At 50.4% G+C, this 24,044-nt stretch overlaps 1 protein-coding gene across 2 annotated transcripts in view; it reads right to left on the minus strand.

Annotated features, from left to right (window-relative positions):
• Positions 1-4,865: 4,865 nt before the first annotated feature.
• The window catches only part of MAST1 (microtubule associated serine/threonine kinase 1), a 28,825-nt gene continuing 9,646 nt past the window's right edge, over positions 4,866-24,044 (minus strand). Inside the window, exons 4-26 of one of the 2 annotated variants that reach the window (XM_069082959.1) lie at positions 19,740-19,818; positions 19,242-19,402; positions 18,976-19,051; positions 18,057-18,266; positions 17,681-17,782; positions 17,256-17,388; positions 16,976-17,043; positions 16,811-16,896; positions 16,337-16,545; positions 12,428-12,566; positions 11,746-11,878; positions 11,474-11,639; positions 10,940-11,041; positions 10,724-10,846; positions 10,462-10,571; positions 10,146-10,312; positions 9,669-9,916; positions 8,651-8,839; positions 8,280-8,506; positions 7,460-7,582; positions 7,107-7,243; positions 6,680-6,864; positions 4,866-6,575 (exon numbers count right to left, since the gene is read on the minus strand). In XM_069082959.1, the coding sequence (XP_068939060.1) occupies positions 5,227-6,575; positions 6,680-6,864; positions 7,107-7,243; positions 7,460-7,582; positions 8,280-8,506; positions 8,651-8,839; positions 9,669-9,916; positions 10,146-10,312; positions 10,462-10,571; positions 10,724-10,846; positions 10,940-11,041; positions 11,474-11,639; positions 11,746-11,878; positions 12,428-12,566; positions 16,337-16,545; positions 16,811-16,896; positions 16,976-17,043; positions 17,256-17,388; positions 17,681-17,782; positions 18,057-18,266; positions 18,976-19,051; positions 19,242-19,402; positions 19,740-19,818 (4,522 nt within the window). In that variant the 3' untranslated portion in view covers positions 4,866-5,226. Of the gene's footprint in view, positions 6,576-6,679; positions 6,865-7,106; positions 7,244-7,459; positions 7,583-8,279; positions 8,510-8,650; positions 8,840-9,668; positions 9,917-10,145; positions 10,313-10,461; positions 10,572-10,723; positions 10,847-10,939; positions 11,042-11,473; positions 11,640-11,745; positions 11,879-12,427; positions 12,567-16,336; positions 16,546-16,810; positions 16,897-16,975; positions 17,044-17,255; positions 17,389-17,680; positions 17,783-18,056; positions 18,267-18,975; positions 19,052-19,241; positions 19,403-19,739; positions 19,819-24,044 lie in introns of both variants that reach the window. The other variant, XM_069082958.1, reaches the window with a different exon arrangement.

Raw genomic sequence — 24,044 nt, forward strand, 5'->3', positions numbered from 1 at the left:
TGTGTTAAGGGTCTGAGGCCAGATTTGAACTCCTGACTCCAGGGCCGGTGCTCTATTCACTGAGCCACCTAGCCGCCCCCAAATGTACACTATTAATACTTGAGGAAAAGTGAATGGCAATGAGTGGACAAAGAATCTTGATGGGGATGTGGTGTGATAGAAAAAAGTATCATGAGGGGCGGCCAGGTAGCACAGCGAGTAAGAGCACCGGCTCCAGTGTTGAGAAGACCTGGAGATCGAATCCCGGGCTCAGACACTTAGCACCCACCCAGAAACACCTGGCTGTGTAACCTTGAGCAAGTTACTTAACCCCGATTGCTTAGGGGTAGCCAGGTGGCTCAGCGAGTAAGAGCACCGGCTCCAGTGTCGGGATGACCTGGATCAAATCCGGGCTCAGATACTCAACACCACACCCAGAAATAACTGGCCGTGTAACCTTGAGCAAGTTACTTAACTCCTATTGCTTTAAAAAGTATCATATATTGAAATGCAATGAAAATTGTTTCTATGCAAATTTAGTGATTCCATTGCTGTTCAGTGTATGCTGTTTTCAATGAAACATTTAATAAAAATGGAAAAAAAAAAAGGAATAAGGAATTTAGACCTGGAAGAAAATTGAGCCCCATCTCCCTCATTTTATACATAAGGAAACTCAGGTCCAAATGACTTCCTTAAGGTCATACAAGTAAATAGTAGAAGAATAGTGTCCAGGGCTAGGAATGTGATAGCCCTGCTTTACTTTGCCCTGAACTGTCCACCAGGTAATAATGTTTCCCATTCGAGGGTTACATTTTTAGCATAGGGGACTGATCAAGGCTATGGGTTATATTAGGAAGAACAATGATAAGGAGGAGAATATCTAGGAAAGGGTGACCAGAATGGTGAAGTGCCTTGAAACCATTTAGGGGTCAATTAAATGAGCTAGGGATACTTAGGCCAGAAAGTACATGGACAGGGGACATGGCAGACATGCTCAAAAGATTGGTGTAGAAAGCTGCTTGGGGTGAAGACTGCTAGAGAGTCAAGATGACAAACTGGACTTCATTCCCAGAAGGATAAGCCAAGATGGCGGAGGACTGGAGACCATGCCATGATCGCACCAGATGAAGGAACTGGGGATGTTTCATTCCATTTAATTTGACAAACATTTATTATGTGTAGAGCACTGTGCTAGATGCTGGGGATACAAATGTAAAAACAAACAATCCCTGCCCTCAAGGAGCTTCCATCCTGGGGGAGGTAGTTTACAAGGGAATAGTACACATACAGAAAACAAATTAATATGTGGAAATTCATGATGCGTATATATGTATTTAGACAGTCTGTATGAAGTAAATACAAAGGGGAGGTTGGGGAAAGCACTAACCAATGGTGTGTGTGTGTGTGTGTGTGTGTGTGTGTGTAAAGGCCTTATGTACTAGTTGCTACCTGAGCTGAGACTTGGAGAGCCAGGATTTCCAAGAGGTAGAGGTGAGTTAGGCGAACATTCTAAACATGGGGGTTGGGTTTTGAGGAAAAGGTAATGGGTTCCCTTTTTTTCATAGTGATGGGACATCCAAGAGGAAACGTCAGCAGGTGGGTGATAAAGTGGGGCTGAAGCTAAGTGCTAAAGGCATAGAGAGTCATCAGCATAAAGATGATCATTGAAATCCATGAAAGCTGATTAGGACACAAAAAGAGAGTGTAGAGAAGAAAGCTCAGGACATGGTCTTGTGGTACACCCGCATACTGAGGGCAGGACATGGATGCTGATCCAAAAAAAGTACACTGAGAAGGAGCAATTGGATAGGAGGAGACCCAGGAGAGAGTAGTGTCCCCACCACAGAGGAGGTGGTCAATAGCATCAAAAGTAGAGAGGTCAAGAAGGATGAGGATTGAGAAAAAGCTATTAGATTTGGCAATTAGATCATTGGAGAAAACAATTCTAATTAAGTGGTGAGGTCAATGCTTAGATTTCAAGATTATAAATTTTTAAGAGTTCTGCTATAAAAGGAGGGAAGAGAAGCAAAGCCGAGGAAATGACATACACAATGATTCCAACAATATAAAAGGAAAGATCACTCAAAAAAAATGAATGTTGCAAAATTCCAAAGAATAAGCATGGTTCCAAAGAAGAGATAGAAACAGCCCTACTCCAACCCTTTGCAGATGCAGGAGGTCTATGAGTGTGGCATATTTCATGTATTTTTCAGACTTTGGGGATGTATGGATCAATTTTCTGATTTTTTCCCTTTTTTTTTGTCTTTAAAATACTATTTGTTATATAGAATGACTCTGAATGGGAGAGGAAAAAGGGATACTGGAAGAAATTATAGTGTCATTTTAAAAAAATATCAAGACTTAGTAAAGAAATTTTTAAGAAAGAGGGGAGACCAATGGATAAATGATCAAAGCACAGGAGCAAATGATTCTCAAAAAAAGAATTGCAAAAGAATCAAAATGGGGGTCATACTAGCACCTACCTCCCAGGAATGTTGTCAGGATTAAATGAGATACTTGTAAAGTGCTCGGTGCTGTGCTGAGCACATAGTAAGTGCGTGTAAAAATGCTAGCTATTATTATTATTAGCAAACATATGAAAAATTATTCTAAATCACTGATAATAAGAAACACAAGTCAAAACAACTCTGAGGTCTAACCTCAGAAAACTGGGAATGGAATTTGTTTTAGTCAGAGGGACTGCAGAAAGACAGGGACACACTGTTGGTGGAGCTGTGAATCACTTTGGAATTATGGGGATGGGCTGTGTGACTGAATTCTTCATATCCTTTTGCCCAGAGATCCTACTCTATGAGGTACATACCTTCAAAGATGTGAAAAAAAAAAAAAGGAAAGGTCGAACATAAAACAAAATATCCCTAACAGCACTTTTTTTGTGTGTGGTAGCAAAGATCTGGAGACAAAGTAGACACCCATTAATTCAAGAACGGCTAAATAGTGATGGAATATTATTTCTCTGTAAGAAATGACAAATATAAATGATTCAGAGAAGCATGAGAAGACTTAGGTGAACTAAGACAGAATGAAGCAAGAAGCACCAGTAAGAAAATGTGCAGAATGATTACGGCAATGGAAACAGCTAAGGACAAAATAACTATAAAATAATGACCATGTTCAGCCTCTGAAGAGAGCTGACAAAATATGCTTTCCTCTTTTCTTTGCAGAGGTGGGGAACCATGGGTATGGAATCCTACCTTGGTTTTCAGGAAAACCAAGGTTTCCTTTGGTTTTACTCAACTGCTTTTTCTCTCCCTGCTCTGCCGCCACCCCCCTCCCCCGCCTTAAAATATTCTGTTACCAGAGATGGCTTGATAAAGAGAATATTTTTTTTTAATAAAAGTGACCATTAAAATGAAAGATAAGATTAAAAAAAAGTGAAAGATGAAAAACAGAATATTTGGGGGATACATGATAACTGTCCTGAAGTATTTGATGAGCTATCATGAGGAGAGGAGTTACGTGAATTCTGCTTGGACCCAGATGGCAAAATCAGCAAAAATGAACATTGCAAAGAAATTTAGGCTTTATGTACAAGCTTCCTCACTATGAGTCTTAGTCCCAAAGTGGAAGAGTTGTCTGGGAATACAGTGGAGCTATGTTGTAGAGGTTATCTTGTTTGGATACAAGTTGGATCTGATATCTCTGAGGCCCCTTCCAACTCTTATCCCCAGCTCAGCTTAGAGAGATTTTTGTTCTGGTGAGTCTTCAGGCCCAGCCTTGGCTCTCTCTGAGCCTCAGTGCTTCTCTTAACTGGAATGGGCCACATTTTTGCATTTATCTTTAGTTATCTGACCCTACTTCCATTTCTCATACATCTTAAAGACAAACCCACATAACCACACGTTATGTGGAATCCTTGGTGGGTCCCTCTCTTAGAACTCTTATAAGAATTTCCAATTTCTCTGGGGACAGGTTCCCCTCTAGAATCTTAGGGCAGGGAATCCTATCCTTTCAACTCTCTCCTCAAAGCAGACAGTGCCCTGTTGTCCCCTATCTGTGGCAATCTCTAGAACAGGGGTGGGGTTTAGATACAAAGGGCCACACGAAGACCTGGAGGGCCATAGGTGCCCTTGAGGCTGCAGGTTCCCCACCCCTGCTCTAGAAGGATAACCCCTTTGCAGGCTGCCATCCTATGTTACAGCTGGTTCCCTCGTGAGTCAGACTGAGTGTGGAATAGAAGCTTCCCCGTTTCTCTGCCTTTTGAGCCAAGGCAAGGATTTACTAACGACTTTGCTTCGGGGCAGAGCGCTCTCTGGAGAGGCACAGTGAGTTGCGTTCTATCATTCCTACAGCAGGCTTCCTTGCCAGGTTATCTGTTCCCCATACTTAGCCATCACTTATGACCAGGTGATCTGAAGTGTACTGTCGTGACAAATACCACGTGTTTCTCTTTCCATTGAGTGGGCTTGGTGGCACAGTGGATAGTAAGTCCTGAGTTCAAATTGGGCCTAAGAAACTTGACTACCTATGTGAGCCTGGGCAAGTCACTTAACCCCTGCCTGCCTCAGTTTCTTCAGCCGTAAAATTATAATAGTACTTACCTCCTAGAGCTGTGATGTATACATACACATATTCTATACATATGTGATTGTAAAGCACCTGTCACATAGGTGCTTAATGCTTGTTCTCTCTTCCCTCTTCACCCAAATGCTCTCCACTGTGATGCCCATCCCCCTCTCCCCCAATTGGGGATTCCCTCCCTTAAGATAGCTTAACAATGCACTTCCTCAGCAGTGCATTCTATCTGAAGTATTAAGTCCTCTAATCTGCTCTTTGGAGGCACCCCCACCCTTCTGGAGCTATTTTCTATATATAGCTCTATAAGTTACAGCAGAACTCATGACAGCTCTTTCTGCAAGCCCGCTTTTCCTCGCTAGGCTGGAGGCTTGGGTTGGCCAGGTACATCACAGTTCTGATCGTTACCCTTCTTGGATTGTCTCCTGTGAGTGAAGGCGTCTTTGCCCTTCTGCTGTACCAGCTGCAGTGTCATAGTGGGCTTGGTAGCTATATGGGCAGTTCCTGCCCTCTCAGTTTTCCGTTTAAAACCCTCTAGCTCAGATATCACCACTGCTACCTGTGGCAGGTCTGGAGAACCTGGAGCCCAGGATGCGTAACACGCACTTTATTTATATGTGTACATATGTATACAACCCACTGTACAATCTGGTGCTGCCCTCCAGGCCTATTTACAAAGGTCCAGAGGTGGGGCAGTATCTGGGCCCACCTTCAGTTCGCTGAGCCCTTCTTGGCCAGGCCTGGGCCAGGCACAGGCTCAGCAGGGAGGCGAGCAGGCAGTCCTGACTCACTCTTAGGGCCTGGGAAAGCTGGAATAGGGAGGGCAGTGGGGACTTGTGGATGCCCTGGCTCAGATCCAGGCCCATTCCTAGCAGAAGGTGGGGGTGGAACAAAGGTAGAGCCTGGGGGCTCCGGAGAGAGTTTGGGAGAGATGGGTTTAGTTCGGGGCAAGCTCAATGTGGTTCTTTCTTCTACCACCTCCAGAACCCAACGCTCCTTGGTCACCCTCCCCCCAGGGGCCTCCAGGGGAGGCCTACTGACCTCTGACTTGGGCTCCACAACAATGGGGACAGGTGGTAGGTCATTGCCTGGGCCTCCCCGGGGGGAGGTGGCTGCTTCACTGGCACTGCTGCGTCTGCCCACCTCATACTCTTGCACTGGGCTCAAGGCTGCCTTGGCCAAGGCCCGGGCTGCCCCACCTGATGATGCATCCTCTGTCTGCACCCCCTGGTGTCTTGTGCCTGCCCCTTCTCGGTCCAGAGTCCGGCCTGTGGGTGGTGCCCGGGGTGGGCAACCAGAAGGGATGCAGCCCCCTGACCATGGGGGCTCCCCCCTACTGCTGCCCACTTCCCTTTCCTTGCGGGAAGACCCTTCAGGTTCTGGGACTTTGCCTGGACCAGGAGGTCCTGGACCAGCAGCTGGTTTTTCTTCCTTGGGACCGTCACCCCCCCGTGGCCCAGCTAGGAGCGGGTCTCCCCCACCCAGACTCAGGGGTGACTCTTGGCGGCCCAGTCGCCTCATAGGTGGGGGGCGCTGGGCCCCAAGCCCTTCAGCAGCAGCAGATGCAGGGCCTGTCTCTCCCTCAGCCTCAGCAAGGCTATGCAATGCCAGCTCTCCATGGAAGTCCTTGCGGAAATCAGGGTGCCCCACCTCCAGACTGTGCTTACGCAGTGCACCCTTCTTGTCAGTGCCCAACGGGCAGCCCAGCTTCTCAGCAGATTGAACCCTCTTAAGAAGTGGGGAGCGGGGGGGCTCAGCACTCTTAGGGCGTGGACGTACCACAGGTGGAGATGAGTGTAACTTGGCTGGGAAGCTTTGGGTGGTGTGGGAGCTGCCCACCGTGTGGCCAGGCAGTGGGGGTGGAGACGACTGTGTCGGTGAGGGCGTGTGTGCCAGTGGGGACAGGGGAATGTTGCCAGCTGACTTGCAGCGGGCTGAGCGGTACTGCCGGTGCAACTTGGGGGACAGGCCATGAAGAGTGCTAGGCCGGATGTGGTGGGACGAAGAGGCTGGGGAGTTCGGGGTGCTGGAAGCCGGGGAGCTGCTTTGAGAAGAGGCACCTGTAAGAGAAGAGATTGTGGAGGGGAGCCTGGTGAGTCTAAGCCCAGGGGCCCTGATGCCCCCTGTTCCCAGTCCCCCCCACCCTGGCCATAGGGAAGCATACCTAGGTAGGCCGAATCAGGCGTGGAGCGGTAACTGTGTGTGGGAGAGCGGGCAGGCAGGCCGTGGGTTGGGGACCCAGGGAGGCTGTCACTGGAGGACAGGGATCGATTAAGAGATGAGAGAGAGCGGCTTGTGTGAAGGAGGTTGGACTGCTTTGTGATCTTGCGGAACAGAGAGCTGCGCTTCCTGCCATGGGCCAGAAAGACAGGAGGTGAAAGGCCAGGCCTGGTCCTGTGGCCCCACACCCACTGCCACAAAGATAAAGATTGTCTAATGTCATTTTACAGAATGGGTAGCTGAGGCTTAAAGAAGGCAGGGTCACAGAGATGAGACAGCGGCCCCTCTCTGTCCCCTCCACCTCCTGCCATGCTCTCCCCCCACTTCCTGAACTGCTCTGGCTCCTCAGGGCTTCTGCAGAGCTCCCCTACCTCTCTTGACCCTCCTTAGCTGCTGGCCTCTTGTTCCTCCTGGCCATCTTGGCCTTGTAGCTGCTGCGTCGGGCAGGCCCAATGCGGATAGAAGTGTTCTCAAAAGGCGTAGTCGTCACGGCCACTTTGTTCCCACTCTGAAGGTGCCAGGGCAAAAAGGGCACAGCTGGAGATGGTCTGGAACACATACTGCTCCAGGGCACCCTATTCCCTCACCTTCTCTGGATTCTCCGCCCCTATCCCGGGCCCTCCTTCTCCTTTAGGGGGCCTTTCCAGCCCCTCCCCCATCTCTTCCTCTCCCTAGGGTTACCCAGCCCCCCAATACCCTTCTTTCCTCCTTCCCAGCTCCTGACCTTGAGGATTAGCTCCACCACCTCTGGGTGCACCATCCCATGCACAGGCTCCCCATTGACATGGGTGATAAGGTCCCCGGCACAGAGTCCAGCCTCCTGGGCAGGTCCTCCCTCTTCCACGTGCTGTTGGGGTTGGGGGACAACAGATGGTTGTAGGAATATCCCTCCCTCCCCCGCAGGCTTTGTCAGGCCCGACCCTCAGTGGGGCAGCAGGCAGGTGACTTGGCGGCTACCCCTGGCTCCGCCTGAGTATCAGAGCCATCAGAACAACTCCCATCTCTAGAGCCCTCTGAGATGTGATGAACGTTTTCCTCACAAGCATGGTATAGCAGAATGAACACTGTCTTTGTGGTCTGAACCCTGGGTTGGTCCTAGCCATGCATGCACTTAACCGTGCAGGTGCCCCTGACTAAGTCATTTTACTGCTCTCGGGCACAATTTCCTCATTTGCAAAATGAGGGGTTGGACCAGTGATCTCTAAGGCCCCTTCCAACTCAGCAGCCTATGACCTTATGATAAAAGCCCTGTGGGGATGGGGGGGCACAACAAGTATGAACCTCATCTTACTGGTGAGAAAACGAATATTCAGAGAGACAGTGACTGACCCAAGGTCACACAGTTAGTAGGTGGTACATTGGACCTAATGCTTACCCTTCTCTTTCTAGGTTCTACCCTCACCCATTACATCAAACTAGCAGCATCAGGCTGGGTTGGATGAGCTGTAAGTAGAGGGGGGTTCCATCAAGAGATGGAAAGATCCTAAGGGACCACTGCCACCACCACCCTGCTCCCTGCCCTGGTAGGTTAGACACTCACTCACCCATACAATGTGGTGGACACTATAAACATCTGAGTCACCCATGTAGACACGGATAGCCCTGAGGGTGAAGCCGTACTTCTTGCCCGAGCGCTGGATGGTGATGGGGGAACGGAGAGCGCTGACGGCAGGGGAGTAGTCCCGGCTGGGAGATGAGTCCCTCGATGATGGGTTGGAAGAAAGTGACCGAGGGGACATAGGACTGGCCAGGGGAGAGCTGCCATGCTGGTCTACTGTGGACATGGGGATTGCGGGTGGTCAGCAAATGGTCAACACCATGAGGGAGACTGTCCTGTCTTGATAGGGGGTTGTGCTCTATCCTTGCCCTCCCAATGCCAGAACCTAACCCTGGTGCCCAGGCCCCCTGAGGTCACCTGTGGGGATCATGACAGACAGAGCAGTGGCAGATGCTGACTTTATGACCTTGCCCCCAGGACGTGAGGGCCGCTTCTCAGAGGACTCTCCAGAGATCTGCTGCTGGTGCCTTGCCCGTCGAAGGACCAGGTCATTTGTGGCCTTGGGTGTTGATGGGTCTCCATCTTTGGGGGGGAGGGCCAATTCACCTGGTTGAAAATAATGGCCACTACAGCTCCCACGACTGCGGGGCCTTCAGGTTGCCAAGTATAGTCCTCACAACAACCCTGGGAACTAGGGAGTAGATTGATGTTCCATATTTATAGATAATAAAATGAAGCCTTAGAGAGGGCCAGAGGTTTATCCAAGGTCAGAAGCTGGTATTAGAACTGGAATATGAAACCAGGTTTCTTGACTCCAGCCCAAATATCTTTCTATTACACCTTTAAGGGATAGTATGGTGGAAGGGGGATGACGAAAAAGGGGAAGAAGAAAACACTGTGACCCAAATGGCACTACCTTTAGAGGAAAACTGCCCTCCACACCCTCTCAAGGATTGGCAGCAGGGGAATGAAACTGAATCCAGAGGCAAAAAGGGAAGCCATTCCCAGGACCCTTAGGATCCAGGATTTAGAACGGAAAGGAACAGCTAATCCTCTGATGCAATTCTCATTTGCAGAGGAGGGAACAGACCCAGAATGAGGAAGGGCTTTGCACAAGGTCATCTAGCTAGGAAGCAGCAGAGCCCTTCTGCTTGGAGAAGGTATCCAACATTGATTAAGCACCTGCTATGTGCCAGACGCTGCAAAACATTTTACCAATATTATCTCATTTGAGCCTCACAATAACCCTGGGAGAGAGGAGCTCTTATCCCCATTTACACTTGAGGAAACTGGGCTGAGAGGTTAAGTGATTTGTTCAGGATCACAGAGCTGGATTTGAACTCAAGCCTTCTGGTTCCGCCCAGTGCTCAGTTCCCTTTGCCTGCAGTAGCCTGGGCTGTGGGGGAAATGGGGGAAGACAAAAGTGCACGCTCACCAGGCTCTGAGTCTCCAGTGCTGGGGGTGCTGTCCCCTGCAATTCCTTCCTTGGGGGCTCTGCTTTCTAGGCTGCCAGGGGGGTCAGAGCTAGGCCGGGGAGGCCTCCGCACCCTCCCTTCATCCTCATCCTCCTGGGGAGCGCTAAACCGGCTGGGCTCCAGGAGAGCTGAAAAGCGGCGACGAGCACCCAATGGGGGACTGGCTTCCCCCTCCAGGAAAGATGACTCAGAGGCAGACAGGCGCTTGCTAGGGTAGGAAGGGCCAGGGGAGTCAGAGGAAACATTCAGACTCAGTCAAAGACCTCCCACTTTGAAATGGCTCCTTTGCCCCAGTGTGGAAAAAGAGAACCCAGAGGCTCTCTCTCTCTTCCCCATCTGGATCCCGGCTCAGTCCTCTAGTCCAACCTCTACATAGCCCCCTCCCCCACTTCTGAAGTTGAGAGGACCCCCAGCCCCCAGGTTCTGCCCCAGCTCACATCTCGGGGGACCCCCCCCTCCAACTCTTGTCACGCAGAGTGAGGCCGCCCAGCCCCTCCCGCTTGCTGGCTGCCTTCTCCTCCTGGCCCTTGGTGCTGGCTTCCCGCTTGCCACTTGTGGGCGGTTTAGGCTCGTGCTGAGACAGCTGTTCCATGCTGCTGTACACCTGGGAGGATGGGCTGGCCTTTAGGACAGAGTCCTGGCTGTTTGCCCCCAGAGCCCCAGCTGTGAAAAGGCAACCCTGAAGGAGCCCCCGCCTGCCTTGGGCACAGGGCTGCCCCTCCCAGCCCCCCGCCTTGGGGGACGGGGTCTTACTTTGCTGAATCGGGGAGAACAGGAGGAGAACTGGCGGATTTCCACAGGCTCATCCTCTGTCGTGTCATCTTCGTCATAGGAGTTGACATGATGATACCTGTCGGAGCGGGCTGGGGGCCACCACGAGTGTTGGGGGCATATTGGGGAGGCGGGACAGCTCCCCCTAGCCCAGTGCCCTTGGGGTGAGGGGCCCCTGGCCTCTGACAGTCCCCTCTCCCTCCCTCAGGACATGCCCAGAGAGTGGCTTGGGCTGGGAACTCACTGTCAAAGTAGCTGGTGTCATCCTCTGACTCCAGGTTGGGGATGAACTCTGCTTTCTGCCGCAATAGGCCTGTCCAGTCCAGCTCCCGAAAGAAGCTGTGCTCCTTCACCTCAAATGCACCACCTGGGGTGGGGGTTGACAATAGGTCCTAGGCAGGGGGCCTAAGGGCTGTCCAGGCCTTAAGGGGGACACCTGATGCCAGGCAGCCCTCCTTACCTGCACCCAGTCGCACCAAAGGGTTGGTCTGTAAGAGGCAGGATATGAGGAGTTGGGCATCAGCAGGCAAGGCCTCCTCCCCCTCAGGCCACAGAATGTCATCTGTAAGGAAAGGGAGGGTGGGATGAGGTAAGAAAGCAAAGAGAGGGGAGAAAAGGAAGCGGGGAGCAGGGAACCAAATTCTTGGGGCCCACAGCATCAGCAAGGCCAATGAAACTCCAACACATCCTATCGGTGGGATTAAGTCCAACTGTGTCAGGAAAGGGTGAGCTTGGGCAAAGTTCACAAGCCTTTTCAGCCCTGGCTCCCCCATTGTCCATGTGCTTACCCTCTGGCCATGGCCTGCACCTATGTACATGCTGTACCACCCTCCCCTCTATCAAGGCAGGGGCCCTTTTGTTTTCATCTTTGTCCCCAGTCTAGCACAGTGTCTTGCACATGAGGTGCTCAGGTTTGTTAGATGAATGTGAGCATAAGTGGACCATGGAGGGGTGCCAGGGGCCAAGTGGTAGGACAATGGACAGGCACACGCACCACTGATGACCTGCCCAAACAACTCCTCGGGGGTGTCTCCAAAGAAGGGCACACAGCCCACCAGGAACTCATAGAGGATGATGCCCATGGCCCACCAGTCCACAGGCTTCCCGTAGCCCTGACGCAGGATCACCTCGGGTGCGATATACTCAGGTGTCCCACATACCTGTGTGAAGACCATCAGCTTCCTAGCTCTGTGCCTGCTGGGGCCCCAGCCATGATCCCCAAGTCAGCCCCTTCCCATGCAAAATCCTGCTGCCACCTCCTCCCACCTGCTTATCCAGGAACTCTCGAGCATCCTTCTCGATGTGACCCTCATACAGGTTGGTGGTGAGGCTCATCAGGCCCATCTTGGAGAGGCCGAAGTCCGTCAGCTTGATATGGCCCATGGAGGTGATGAGGAGGCTGGGGGCATGGGGGCACCTCAGAGATACCAAGCCCCATCCCACCCCAGCCTGGTACAGCTTCATTAAGTCCCTCTCAGGAGAGGCATCGCAAGGAGACAGATGCCTCCCACAGGCCCTCTCAGTACCCACCCCCTGCCCCAAGCCCATGGGCGCAAACCTCTTCCCACTGTGGACCTTGACATTCAAGGAGGATTAGAGACTGGCAGGGATGGGAAGCTGAAGGCTATGCCTGACTGGGGCTAGGGGGAAGTGAGTAGGAGTATACAAATAAAGGAGAACAAGGGGACAGGACAGCAACAGTAAATAGGTAATATGGATTCTGAGAACTTGGGGGAGCTGAAAATAACTGGGCAGTGATTTAGAAGGTGGGAAAAGAGGGGGAGCAGTGTTGGAAGAGTGGCAGGTGGGGGCAGGGCAAAAGGGTGTGAGGGGCCTGGGGGAGGAAGAGCCCCAGGGGGTCTGTGGGATTTTGGAGAGTGAGGAGGTGGAGGCTTGGGACAGGGTGACAGAGGTCAGTGGGAGTTGGGGGCAGGCGGGGGTCCCCTACTTGTCAGGCTTGAGGTCTCGGTGCACGATGCCATAATTGTGCAAGTACTCCAGTGCCAGCACTGTCTCTGCAAAGTACATTCTCGCCATCTCCACGGGCAGGGCCCCGATGTTCTTGAGCAGCGTGGCACAATCACCTCCTGTAAGGGAGGGCCGTCTGTGTCTGGGCAGGGAGGCCAGGGCTGACCGCCCTTCCTCACAATCCCCACAGCTGGCTCAACAGCTGCCTCTTACAACCTTGTGGGCACTGCATACCGCTGTGCCTCCTCTCTCCCCACTACCTGTGTGGCCTACAAGGCAGGGCCCCCAGCTTCACCCTCCTCTCTTCTCCCTCAGCAGATGACCTCAGCTCCCATTTCACTGAGACAGAGGCCGTCAGTCAGAGAGACCACACTTTCTCTCATCTAGACCCCCCATGTCCTCTTCTTTCTCTCCTCTTCTGCTCCAGTTTCATGGGATGAGGTGGCCCTTCTCTTCTCCAAGACTATTCCTTGTGTCCTGGAGCCCACACACTCTCATATCCTTCAGGAACATGTACCCAGCCAAGTTCTGTTTCTCTCTCAACTACAATCTCTCCCTGTATGTTGGCTCCATTCCTGCTGCCTACAACATGCTCAAATCCTCTACTCTTAAAACAAACCAAAAAAAAACCCTTCCTTTGACACTGTCACTTCCTCTAATTAGCATCCTGTCCTTCCTCATCACTGACAAACTCCTGGAAAGCACAGTTTACACTCCCTGACTACTTCTCCCCACACGATTTTACTCTGCTGACCCTTGCAATGTGATTTCACTCTGTACTTCACACTGCAATGACTCAACTGAAACTGTTCTCAACCATCAACATCTCTCTCTCTCTCTCTCTCTCTCTCTCTCTTCCTCTCTCTCTTTTCCTTTCTCCCTCCTTTTCTTTCCTTCTCTGTCTCTCTTTCTCCCCCTCCTTCCCTCTGTTACTCTATCTCTGCCTCATTATATCTCTTTGTCTCCTCTGAATCTGTCTGTTTCTCTTTAACCAATGACTTACTAATAATTAAACTTGTTGGCGTTTTCTCAGTCAAGGAAGGACAATCTGAGTGCTAAGGGCACTTAGCAGCTATTTAGTTCAAAGTGTGCCTGAACCAAAACATCTTCTACAACATATTCAACAAGTGGTCATCCAGTCTTTGCTTAAAAAGCTATACTGAGGCCTCACCCCACCAGCAGCCCATCCCACTGCTGGACAGCTCCAAGAGTTAGCAAGCTTTTCCTGACATCCAGCCTAAACTGGTCCCTTTGCTCCTCATTCTGTCCTCTGGGACCAAGGAATGTGAACCTCTCTTCCCCAAAAACATCCTTCAAATACTGGAAGACAACCACCAGTCCACCCCCAATACACACACATAGACACACCTCATCTTTTCTTCTCCAGTATAAAAATTATCAATTGTTTCAAGTAATCCTCAAATTATCAGGAGCTTCAGGGTTTTCATCATCCTGTCTGCCCTCTTCTGGAGACTACCCATCTTTGCCTTCCCAAAATGTCACAGATCTAAATGCTCCAGGTGTGGTCTGATCAGGACCGAGCACTATGATCAGCTACAGAACATCACTGCTTTATCCCCGGATACCAGTCCTCTCTTAAGGCAGCCTGAAATTGCCTTAGCTTTCTTGGCTGCCAGATCACCCTGTTGGCTCATTATTAGCTTTTTTCCTCATGAATTGCTATCTAACCATTCCTCCCCATCTGGTTCTTTTGAAGCTGATTTCTTGAACCCAACTACCAGACCTGACATTTATCTCAATTAAATTTCACCCTCTTAGATATGGCCCAATGTCAAGCTCCTTTTGCATCCTGCCATCCACTGTGTCACACATCTCTCCATACTCTGCATCATCTATAAATTTCAGAGACTCATAGATGTAGTTCTAGGAGTCATCGATAAGCATGTTGCCTAATCTGTTTTCTTTTTTTTTTTTAATTTAAGCAATCGGGGTTAAGTAACTTGCTCAAGGTTACACGGCCAGTTATTTATGGGTGTGGTGCTGAGTATCTGAGCCCGGGATTTGATCTCCAGGTCATCCCGACACTGGAGCCGGTGCTCTTACTCGCTGAGCCACCTGGCCACCCCTCTAATCTGTTTTCTAAGGCTGTGATAGAATCATTCAATAGATAGAATGCAAGCTCCATGAGGGCAGGGGATATTTCACTTTTGTCTTAGTAACTCTAGAGCCTAACTCATAACTTTGTAATCTTTTTTTTTGGAGGCCAATTGGGGTAAAGTGATTTGCCCAAAGTCATGTGGCTAGTAAGTGTGTCGTGTCTGAGGCCAGATTTGAACTCAGGTCCTCCTGACTCCAGGGCCAGTGCTCTATTCACTTCACGACCCAGCCACCCCTGAGATGATTGTAATCTTTTTTTTCTCCTAACACATAACTTAGCACAGAGTAGGGCACCAGGCCAAGCACAGAGCCCTAAGGTATTCCACCGGTGACCTCCTTCCTAAGTTAACATCAAAGCAATAATGATTTCTCTCTGGTGGTGGCCATTTACCCACATCTGAATTTACCTAATTAGTCATTGTCTACTGCACAGCTGCCTATCTTTTCCATAAGAATATGAAAGACTTTATCAAAAGCTTTGCTAAAAGCTATATACATTTTATCCAACCTGTCCAAAAAGGAAACAAGGCTAGTATGATATGATTTCTCCTTGTTAGAGTCATGTCTTTCTCTGTGATCATCACTGGCTTTTCTGGATTTCATTATCCATGCCTTCAATGGTACCTTCTAGAAATTTGCCTGAAATGGAAGGAAAGCTCACTGACCTACAGGTTGCAGACAACCTTCCATGTTGTTGTTTCAGTTGGACGATTCCATGGTGCCCTTTTCTTCATCATCTTTCTCTATCATCTTCCTCCATCATCTTCCACCACCCTTCTCCACCTCTACAGTCACTTGACAGTACCCCAGCAATCACATCTGCCATTTCTTTCAGTTTTCCAGAAGGTGGTTTGTCCAGGCCAGCTAAAGAGACCTTGCCCTCAGCTCTCTTGCTATTTCTATGTTTATTTTGCCTTTTTCTCAGCTTTTCATGGCCTTTATCATTCCTTGCCTACACTATTAAGGGCAGCTAGGTAGTGCAGTGGATAGAGCGCTGGGCCTGGAGTCAGAAAGACCTGTGTTCAAATCCTGCCTCAGACACTTACTATAGGTGTGTGATCCTAAGCAAGTCACTTAACCCTCATTGGTAAAATGATCTGGAGAAGGAAATGGCAAACCCCTCCAGGATATTTGCCAAGAAAACCACCACTGCCTGGACCACTCTCATGGCCTGTGTTGAAGTCTCTTCCAGCTCTACACCATCCTTCACAAAGCTGATCTTTTCTGCTCAGAAAAGGGGGCTTAGCATGGCCTAGAACATACAGGACAAACTCCTTAGCCTGGCACCGAAGGCCCTCTCCAACTTAGCTTTATCTAGTCATTTCTATCATGACTAAGCAAACTTGATTGCTAGCTGCTCCCTCAACTCCACCATTGGCCTACAAGCATTTGGGGGGATTCTCCGTGCCTACAATAGCATGCGAGCCTCTCTTCATCTCTAATCGTCATCTTTCCAACTCCAGCTCAGGGGCCCCCTCTCCTAAGAAGCTGTCCTTTCCTGAGCTGCCCTTCCTTCTCAGACTTTGCTACCGCCTTTCCCCCAGACTTCTACGTTGCTTCTGACATCAGTCTAGCTGTCCCACTTGTGCACTGGGCCCTTCCCCTCATCTGGTCCATCAGCTCCCTGGGGTGGTGTCCTTGTAATTCCTCATCATTGTACCCCCGGCACTGGGTGCAGATCCTTGCATGTGGGAGGTGGTTAATATGTGCTTCCTGACTTGAAATAAATGGTCTTGCCTTGGTTGGCGGCCAGTGACCACCCATTGCCTACCTTCCACATATTCCATGACCATGCAAAGGTGGCGCTTGGTCTCAAAGGAGCAGAACATGCTGACGACAAAGGGGTTCTCAGCAAAAGTGAGGATGTCACGCTCCACGAATGCCTGCTGGATCTGGTTGCGAAGGATCAGGTTCTGCTTGTTAATCTTCTTCATGGCAAAGCGCTGGCGTGTCTCTCGGTGCCTCACCAAGTACACAGCCCTGCAAGGGGGGCACAACTAGCATCCCTTCTATCCTCCTCCCCCTTCCCCCCACCTCCTCCCGTCGGAACTCCTCCTCCCCTCTGGCTTCCTCCCCTGTGGCCTCCTCCCCTCTGACCTCTTCCTCCCCTCTGACCTCTTCCTTCCCTCTGACCTCCTCCCCTGTGGCCTCCTCCCCTCTGACCTCCTCCTCCCCTCTGGCCTCCTCCCCTCTGGCTTCCTCCTCTCTCCCCACTACCTATGTGACCTCAGCCCTTGGTTCTTACCCATAAGCACCATTGCTGATGAGTTTGATGGTCTCAAAGTCACTCTCACCAGGGGGTTTCTTGGCCTTGGGGGTAGCACCACGCCCCTGGAAGGAAAGAAAGGGTCAGGGAGAAAGTATCAGGCATCAGGCCCCTGCCTCTTCCAGGGACATCACTTCTGCTCACCTCTGCAAAGTCATCCTGCTCAGGGGTGTTGGAGCCTCCACTGTCTTGGTCCTCAAGGTGAACTACATCTGGAGAAGGGTGAAGCATTGTGGCGTAGTCCAGCTGCCTGGACTGCTCTCCCTCCAACCTACCCTTAGCATGTGCTGGGGGGGGGGGAGGTTGGAGGGGGCCAGACCTCCCTTAGGAACCCATATTGTCCAGCTGAGGTCCTTGGATGGCCCAACCCCAGTATTTTCATCCCCACTCTTACAGAGGGCGGCACCCTGACTAGACCTAGCACCTGGAAAGGGATCTCTGGTGAGGCCAAGCTGGCTGATGATGTAGCGAGGAATGTCTGTCTTCACCAGGTGGCCTTCTTTGGCATGGTCTTCAGCTGCCTCCAATAAGTGGTAAAATTCCTCTGGATTAAATTCCTGAGGGCAAAGGAAAGCTGGGTACTAAGAGAGGTGGGCACAACACTGGGCTCCCTTGCTGCTCAGGAGGCTAATTAAAGAGTAAGGTCACAGGGTGATCCCACACAGAAGCTACAATTCAAGTCTCCCAAGCCAATGGCCATCCTATCAAGGGTCCACCCCTCAGAGCAGCTCCATTCCCTGCTCTGGAGATCATCAGATCCTCTAGCTCCAACCCCTTCATCAGGGCCTCTCCACAGCCCTCCACCCCCAGATCCTCCAATTCTGACCCTCTGGCAGACCCCTCCCTCACCAGACACTCCAACAGTCGGGCTGGGCGAGAGATGATAATAAGCAGCTTCTTTACTAGCTGAGTGACAAAGGCAACTTCCAGGCTTTCAGAGCGTTCATAAGCCTGAGGGGAGAGGGAGGAGAAGCAGAACCGAGAAGTTGAAACAGAGAGCCTAGTAAGGAAGGATTGGAGTCTGGACGTGGGGGAAGACAGGGCCAGGCTGGCCTGAGGGATAGGAGAGTGAAAGGGGATGAAGGGACCCAGGGACATAAAAACATAAAAACGCTAGAGTTGGCCTAACAGGTGAGAGGGGCGAGGCCTGGGAACAGAGAAGCCAGGAGCATAAGGAGTGGGCTTAGGCCCCAGGGCTCTCCCCCAGCCACACGCCTGCTCTTACATCCTGTAGCAACTTCTCCAGGTTCTCCTGCAGCTCATAGAAGTATACAGTGGTGATGAGGCCATCGTGGGATTTGGCCAAACAGTCTCGGGCAAGCTCTATGATCTGGTGATGGATAAAGCTGAGGACTCCGTCAGCCAGCGGTAGCACACTCTCAGGCTCAAAGGATCGGGTAAAGTCTCGAAGCTTCTCTTCCATCTGTGCTGTAGCCTGCAGGGCAGGGCAAGAGACTGCTTTGAGGCCCAGGACAAAGGAGTCTCAAAGCATTAATAACCAGAGTGAGGGCTTCAGGAGGCTTGGTCCTTATGGCAAGAGGCTTCACAGTCATGCCTGAAAGGACTCTGGGGTGAGGAGTCTGAGCAAAGGAGATTCAAGAATTTGGGAACATAGGGATACAGGACTTAAGGCCAAAAAAACCCAGCCGCCCCCTCAAAACCAACCCTTGGGAAGCAGCTAATACAAGCCCTCCTTTTACAGAGTGACAGGCGGGGGGCCAGGAGGAAGGGAGGTCACTGCCCAAGGTCACACAGCAAGTAGCTGAACCCGAATTAGAATCCTCGAGCGTCTTCTAATTCAATTTTCCCACCACACCAAGTGTTCTCATGACAAATGAAGGACCTGAGGCTGGGAACTGATGTGTGGGAGTCTGGAGTGAGGGTCTTGGCAAGGGCCCTGGGGCCTTGTCGGGGGTGAGGATGGGGGCGTAGTGGTGGTGGTGGTAATGGGATATACAGCATGCCAATCTCTTCCTGGGATCTGGTGCCATTTCTTGGAGAAAGGCCCGCAGTGGCAGAAAATTACCACTAGGGGGTGCTTGAAGCTAACAGGCAAGACCAAGCTCCTTGGTAAAGTGGCTATGCAGCAAGGCTATCGGCCTAGCTCTGGGGCAGTCAGCAACTGGACACTGTGCTGGCCTCACCTTGGGAAACCTTTCCTTGTACACATGGTTCATCATCACGATCTCATTGTCATAGGAGGAAGGGGAGCGCCCAGGGCTGCAGGGAGAGGTCATCTTATTCAACCTGTCCCTGAACTGGCCCGTCCCGCTCCGGCCCATCCGTCTCCTCCCTCCGTGCCCCTTCTGGGTCCCCCTGGGCTTCCTCGTTAGGAAGTCCCAGCTCATCCCTAGCCCAGGTCCTGCCCCTGCCCTGGGAGGGGAATCCCAGGAGAGCTGGTCTGCCTGACCTGAGGCTTCGAGAGCGGGGCCGAGCAGCAGGTGAGCGACGGCCCCCATCCTCATCTGGGATGCTCTCTGTGCTGCCAAAGTGCTTGGACAGAAAGTGCAGCTCATCCACCGTTGGCTGATAAGGAAGCTGGTGAAGCCGCTCTTGGGAGGAGCAGGATGACTGGGCAGCCCATGGGAGAATAAGGCAGAGAGAGAGGCAGAAGACTTAGTCAGAAGCACAAGTCCCCTCCCCCCACATCCCTGCCCCACCCTCTGGACACCCAGTGCCACAGGCCAAAGTCAGGGATCTCCAAGGGCAGAGAGATAGACACAGAGGCCCAAGACCCAGAAATATGCTAGGAAAGCCTAAAGCAATTTTTTTTTTAAGCAGAGAAAGATCCACCGTAAGACTTGGGATGGGGCAGAGAAGGTGAGGAGAGAAAGTGAAGAAGTAAATAAGGAAGGCTGGCAGGGATTGTCAGAGTCTCCCTCCTCCAGCCTCTACTTTCCTGACTTACAGAGACTGTGGAGCTGGGCGTGTTGGTGCCATAGCCAGAGGAGGGGAGGGAGGCCAGAGACCAGCGGCGTCCATCTGCCCTGGAAACCAACCCACAAAAGCCTTAGAAGTGGCTGGGAGAGTGTTTCTCCCTTCCCATCCACACACACACACATACACCCTTGCACTTTCCCCTATGGGTATCCCTAGGAGGCACACTACCCTTCAGGAGACAAGACCAACTCAGAGTCCCTGACCCAAACCCAGAGACAGGAATAGGGTATGGTGGAGAGGGGATATCAGGCAAGGCAAGAGAAGATAGAGAGAAAGGAGGAAGAAGATTGAGGAGATGGTGTGGAAAATGGAGGAGGGGAAATAAAGGGAAGAAAAATGGAGGGAAATCTAAGGAAAGGGAGAAGACTTGGGGGAGAAGAAGAATGGGGAGGGGTGGAGGCAAGGAAATAAGAGGGAAGACTGGTTAAGGAACAAAGAAATGAAGAAGAGACTAGTGGAAAGGAAGAGTAAGAGATTGGAGGGAGAAGAAAATAAATTAGACTATATTAGGGGAAGTAAAAAGAGAAGAAGAGAAGGATTAAGAACAATGGGGGAGGAAATCCAAGAGGAAGAGACTACAGGGAAAAGAGGAGTAAAGAAAGATAAAAGGGGAGGCAGGAAATAAAAAGGGATCAGAATGGGTGAAGGATAAGAGAAGACTGAGGAAAGAGAGAAGAAAAGGAAAAGAAGACTAGGGAAAATGAGACTCGAGAAGGGTAAGGAGTGTAAGAGAGGAAGGAAAAATGAGAAGGAAAGGCAAGGGAGAGAAGAAAAGGAGCAAAAGTGAGAAGGTGGCAGTAGGGAGAGTCACAGAGAATGGGAGAAAGAAAATAAAGAGACCTAGAAAGAAGAGGAGGTGAGATGAGAAGGGAGGGAAGGAGAAAAGACAAGGCTTGGGGAAGGAAGACTACTAGATAGGGGTGTGTGAGACCATAGAGGAAGACAGGAAGAGCAGAGAGAGACAATGCATGAAAAACCTCATCCTCCTGTTCTTCTCTCCTTTGTCTGTCTGTCTGTGTTTGTGTCTCTGTCTCGCTGTGTGTCTGTCTCTGTTTCTGTTTCTCTCTGTCTCCCTCTCCCCTCTACCTCCTGTCTCCATCCTCCCACACATACAGCTCATCCCTACCCCTTCCCCACTCACTTTATATACAAGATATACTCTAACCCTTGATGCACAGCTCTCCCCATACCCTCTCACATACATTCATCTATGTCCTCTCATGTCCTCTCTCATGCCTCCAACCTTTATCTCTCCCACAAGTCCCTATTCCCCCCTCACACACTCACTCATGCATCCTGCTGTCCCCCTTACCCTCACTCTCATACAGATTCCCGTAAGCCCTCAAAGACACCTATCACCAGCTCCCTTCACCCTCCCACCACTCCCAGGTCCATTCCTACTCTTTTCTCTCCCAGTTACCCAGGTTTGAAACCTTGGTCAACCTCAATTCTTCATTCTCCTTCATCCCTGAATCCAACTGATTGCCAAGTCTGGCCAAATCTAGCATGTCTCAAATCTTATCCCTTTTTCTGTCCCCACCCCTCTAGCCCAGGCCCTCATCACTTCCTGTCCAGATGTTACATTAGCCTTCTGTTAAGTCCCTCTGCCTCCAGTCTCTCTTCCTTCTCCAATCCATCATTTACATAGGTGCCAAATCGATTCCTAATGCTACCATGTCATTCCTTGGTTCAAGAAACTTCAGTGATTCCCTGTACTTCTCTGACAAAATACTCTGGTGCTTCCAGTCTTTTACAAACTAGCATTTGCAGAGCCTTCCCCTTCCTACTTCTCACACACCTTCCATTCCAGCCAAATTGTCCCATGTGCTCTTTTTTCAATCTGATGTGCTGTCTCCCAGGCTTCTCTCCTCAGTGTGACCCCTGGCACACTCGCCTAAGCGGCCTTTCCTGTTTCCTAGAGATGTTAGTGCTCCCACCCAAATTCTGACTTCTTTGATATATGTGGATATAAACACATTTGTATTTACTTATCTGTGTACATGTTGTTTCCCCCCAGTAGAATGTAAACTCCTCAAGGGCAGGGACTGTTTCAGGTTTGTCTTTGTATCCCCAGCACCTAGTACAGTGCCTGGCACACAGTAGGCACTTAATAAATGCTTGTTTACTTGATCTGAATTGATCGATCCCATCTCCCCCATACACATACACACACACACCCTCATCCCCCCCACCCCGCAACTCCCAAAGACACAGCCTTATTTTCCCTTTCTCAAGCACATACACATTCATACCTCAAGCCATCCCCTCCGCCTCCCTACACACATTCATTCACATACTGTCCCTTATGTCCCTTCCCCAAGAACACCTTCACATAAGACCCTGCACTTCTCATACAGCCCCATCTTCCTTCCTTTCAGCCACAGAGCCCCTGTACCTTATACACTCACACAACCACACACACACATGCCTACATAAGGCACAATTAGACCTTTACCAAACACATTCAACCCACCTTCCTCACCTGTCCCCACCCCATCCCCATCCTCTCCCTCACACAGACACATAAACTCTCTGATCACACAGATCCTAACCCTATCCCCCTTTCCTTCATAGATCCCCACCTCTCTCATACACCCACATGCCAAAGCTCCACAGGAATTCCACAGTAACACCCACACCCCCCACGCCTCCCTCTCATCGTTCCCTCTCTTACAGACCCCCTTATATTTCACACTTACCTCTGTTCTCCTACATGTCCCTTTGCATACATACTCATATGCACTATTCCCACATACCTTCATATGTCTCCATCCCATTCCCTCTTACACTTACATTCACAAATATCACCATCTCCCTCTCACACACTCAAATACAGCCTCATCACTCTATCATACACACATGTCCTCATCCCCTCTTAAGACAGGCAGACACACACACTCACACACACACACTTGGCCATGTTTACATTCCCCAATACTCATATATGTGTTCTTTGTCTCTTCTCCTTTCACTCATACATGTCTCCATGCCCATTCCTTCCCTCACACATGTGTACTTATACATGTCCTCATACTTCTCATGTGAACATTCCTACCTACATCTTTTTCACACACAGACCTCCCCTTCTGCCCTCATACACAGACTCCCCCTGTCCCATTCACACACATAAACTCCTTTTATCCCTCTAACATTGCCTAACCTCAAACAACATGGACTTGTTCTTCTTTCCCCATATCTAAGTTCCTCATAGCCAATCTCCTTCCTTGCCTCCCTTCCTCCCTTCCCCTCTTTTCTCTCACGTTACCCAGATCCCTATATCTATTTTCCCTCCCCTTCACACCTTCAATATTCTCTGTTACCCTCCATCCTCTTTATTGCCCCCTCACACAATAATCCTTCTCTCCTCCCCAGTCCCCCATCTCCTCTCTCCCCACATACCTATTTCCCTTTCTTTCTCATATAAACCCATATCTCCCATATTCCTCTTCTACACAGATCCATAACCCCATTGCCCTCTCCCTCTACAACGTCATCTCCTCTCCCTCCCATAATATCCACTCTCCCTCACACACAATGTAAACACCTTCTCCCTAGTCTTAAATCCAGACAATACCCATTCCCCTTCTCTCCTCACACGCAGCCTCTCCTACACATGCCAAAGCTCCCTCCATACTACCCATGCTTCTCCCCCTTTCTCTTTCACATACACACAAACACTACCCATGCCCCCTTCTTTCTCATACCACAATCCCTACCTTCCACCTTCCCATACATAGCAGTGCCTCTGTGCCTTACACACACATCCATCTCACTTCTCTCCCTCACATATATACACACCCAGTTTTCTCCCACTTTTTTAGACCCATCCTTCCTACCCCCACTGCATTCCCCTTGCCCCACTCTCTCTCACACACATATAATACCCATCTCTTTTCTCCTCACACACAGATGCCCCTCTCTCACACAATCCATAACTCTATGCCTCCATTCACCTTCACAATAGCCATGCCCTTTCTTATACACACAAACATTGGTACCCCTTCTCTCCTCCCTACAACTTGGTCATTCTCTTATACATCTGTTATACAAGCATACTTGCATCACCCCTTTCTCCCATCCCCCCATACACATTTATCTCTCCTCTCATAAACTCATTTTTCCTCTCACATATACATCTCTCTATCTTAAACACATACACATTGTTATACCTTTCTCCTTCCAATATATGCATATCCTAACCTCATTCTACCTCTAGCCTATCCCTTACCCCTCACACCCATATCCTATCCCTTTTTCTCAACCTCCTACAAGT

This window comes from Petaurus breviceps, unplaced genomic scaffold (genome assembly GCF_028583685.1).
Source record: "Petaurus breviceps papuanus isolate PSGF00001 unplaced genomic scaffold, PetGlider_PUasm1.0 172, whole genome shotgun sequence".
Taxonomy (NCBI): domain Eukaryota; kingdom Metazoa; phylum Chordata; class Mammalia; order Diprotodontia; family Petauridae; genus Petaurus; species Petaurus breviceps.